Source organism: Penaeus chinensis, chromosome 36 (genome assembly GCF_019202785.1).
Source record: "Penaeus chinensis breed Huanghai No. 1 chromosome 36, ASM1920278v2, whole genome shotgun sequence".
NCBI lineage: Eukaryota > Metazoa > Arthropoda > Malacostraca > Decapoda > Penaeidae > Penaeus > Penaeus chinensis.
Window position 1 is genome coordinate 26,058,677 of NC_061854.1, and position 2,500 is coordinate 26,061,176.

Below are 2,500 nucleotides of genomic sequence, written 5' to 3' on the forward strand. Positions count from 1 at the left end.
TATTGAATAAATTGTTTCGAATGATGATTGTTCCAGTCGTATTTTTGAAAGGTTTTGGTGAAAGTCGAGAGCATTAAGATATAATTATCAAACTAATTGAAAGTTAAATAGATATGTGTTGTGTGTGTATACATATATATACATATATATACATATATATATGCATATATATACATATATATGCATATATATATATATATATATATATATATATGTATATATATATATATATATATATATATATATATATATGTGTACATATATACATATACATATATATATATATATATATATATATATATATGTATATATATACATATACATACATATATATATATATATATATATATATATATATATATATATATATATATATATGCATACACACACACGCGCGCACACATGTCTGTACACGATTTTTTGAATGTTTTTAAAGAGTTTTTTTTTTTTTTCAACGAAGTATAATAGCCTCATAATTGGTTCATAGCAGTTCTTTGAGATATAAAATTACATTCCAGTCTGGTACTAATAAAGCCTTGAAACAGCCATTTATTTTATTTTCAATCCCCCGATTTTATTAGTTTTAAGAGCAATTTGTTGGATATTATAATACTTCGTGATAATGGTTTTATTTTTCAATCTTTTAGGGAATATGTAGATAACCAACTAAGACATTTGTTTGTACTAATCTTTGCGGTAATAGACACTTTTTCTAGTTTGGATAGAAGAAGACTATCAAACGCAAATGGCATCACATTAGTATCTAAATAAGTTCCTTGGCCTTCACTTTCACTCGCCGAAACAATGTCAGTATAAACATATGCTAGAACAGTGTTTTTTCATGTTGGCATAATTTTTCATTTTTATATCATAAATGTATGAAACTCTTCCCGAGTGCTATAAGAGGAAGCCATCCTTGAAAATAAAGCTTTGAAGTAGAACCCGATGCTGGAGCTAAGTAAATGTCTGAGAAGGCAAGAAGGAGAGGAATCCAATTGCAAGAAGAGAAAGGTTCACTCCACCGCGCGTTGTCTCCAACTGATGTAAGGCGAGCGTTGAAGCGGCCTGTATTCGGCTTCCAAATGCTATTATTATCTTGTGAGTGACAGTAGAAGCAATCTTATTTATAACTTACCATTCTGTGCATCACATTCCCTCCCCCTGTCACAAAGGTGTGAAGGTTATATAAGCGACTATATCATGAGCATGTGCAGACGCTCTCTTGGCGGTCGAAGGGGAAGTGGTGTGTTTGGGGGGCGCTTGAAGTGAGGCTGTAAGTGAAGTGTCTTGCGTTTATTTTTACCAAATCCTCAAGTTCGGCTTTTTCCTGGATATGTATAGATATTAAAATTAATGATTATACCGATGGATAACTTGAGTAACTTGCGAACATTTAAAAGTTTGAATGAAATAAACACATGGATAAATTAATTAAGAATAGCTTATTTCTTCTCAGATAATTACTTCCAAGAGTGACATAATAAAGCTCAAATATTTCTTACTTACAGACAAACCACATTATAAGTAATCGGGACTAGCTTCTGAGCTACCACCACGATGCCTGGCCATATCGTGAAAAGCACCGGGCCCGACCCCGACCCCACCGAGTTCCTGTTCGTGTCAGCCGAACAGCGAATGCTCGACCAGACCAAGCCTTATGATCCCAAGAAATCTTGCTGGGTCCCTGACGACAAGGAGGGATTTGCTGAGGGCTTGATCCAGGGCGCCAAAGGAGACACGATGGTCAGCGTCAAACTAAAGAGCGGAGAGGTCAAGGACTACAAGAAAGATGTTGTGGGACAAGTCAACCCACCCAAGTACGAGAAATGCGAGGACATGTCCAATCTGACCTACCTTAACGATGCCTCTGTCCTGTATAATCTGAAGACCCGTTACCAAGCCAGACTCATCTACACCTACTCTGGCCTCTTCTGCATCGCCGTCAACCCCTACAAGCGCTTCCCCATCTACACCAACCGCACCGTCAAGATCTACCAGGGCAAGAGGCGTAACGAGGTACCTCCCCATCTCTTCGCTATTTCTGACGGCGCCTACATGGATATGTTGCAATGTAAGTAACAATGAGCTACTTTTTCAAATGCCAATTAATTCCTAAGCTTCGTTTAGCATCATAACACATGCGTTTGCTATTTGTACTACTATACTGAATATTCTCGTGAAATTAGGCAAGTTCTGATATAACAAATTCATATGTCAGTAAGAGAGAAACCAAAAAATTTAGTTAAAGTTTAATTTTGTTGATAAAACCATTAATATTTCCATATTTCATTTTCAGCTGCTGTGAATCAGTCTATGCTTATCACGTAAGTAACGATATAATCTAGTTTTCTCAAACCTTAAATCAAATATGCAGTATCATAAAGCCACACACCGATGTACGGGTTAGGTAAAGTGTTTTGTTAGTCTCTTTTCTGTGTTTTCCATGTTTTTTTAAAAATAATCCTTTGAATAATCGTGAATTGACTTTATGTCTAAGCAT

At 35.4% G+C, this 2,500-nt stretch overlaps 1 protein-coding gene across 1 annotated transcript in view; it reads left to right on the top strand.

The window, feature by feature from the left end:
- Positions 1–1,230: 1,230 nt before the first annotated feature.
- LOC125044723 (myosin heavy chain, muscle-like) overlaps positions 1,231–2,500 on the top strand; it is a 20,222-nt gene continuing 18,952 nt past the window's right edge. Inside the window, 3 exon segments of the mRNA XM_047641604.1 lie at positions 1,231–1,273; positions 1,509–2,071; positions 2,297–2,324. Of these exon segments, the coding sequence (XP_047497560.1) occupies positions 1,558–2,071; positions 2,297–2,324 (542 nt within the window). The 5' untranslated portion in view covers positions 1,231–1,273; positions 1,509–1,557.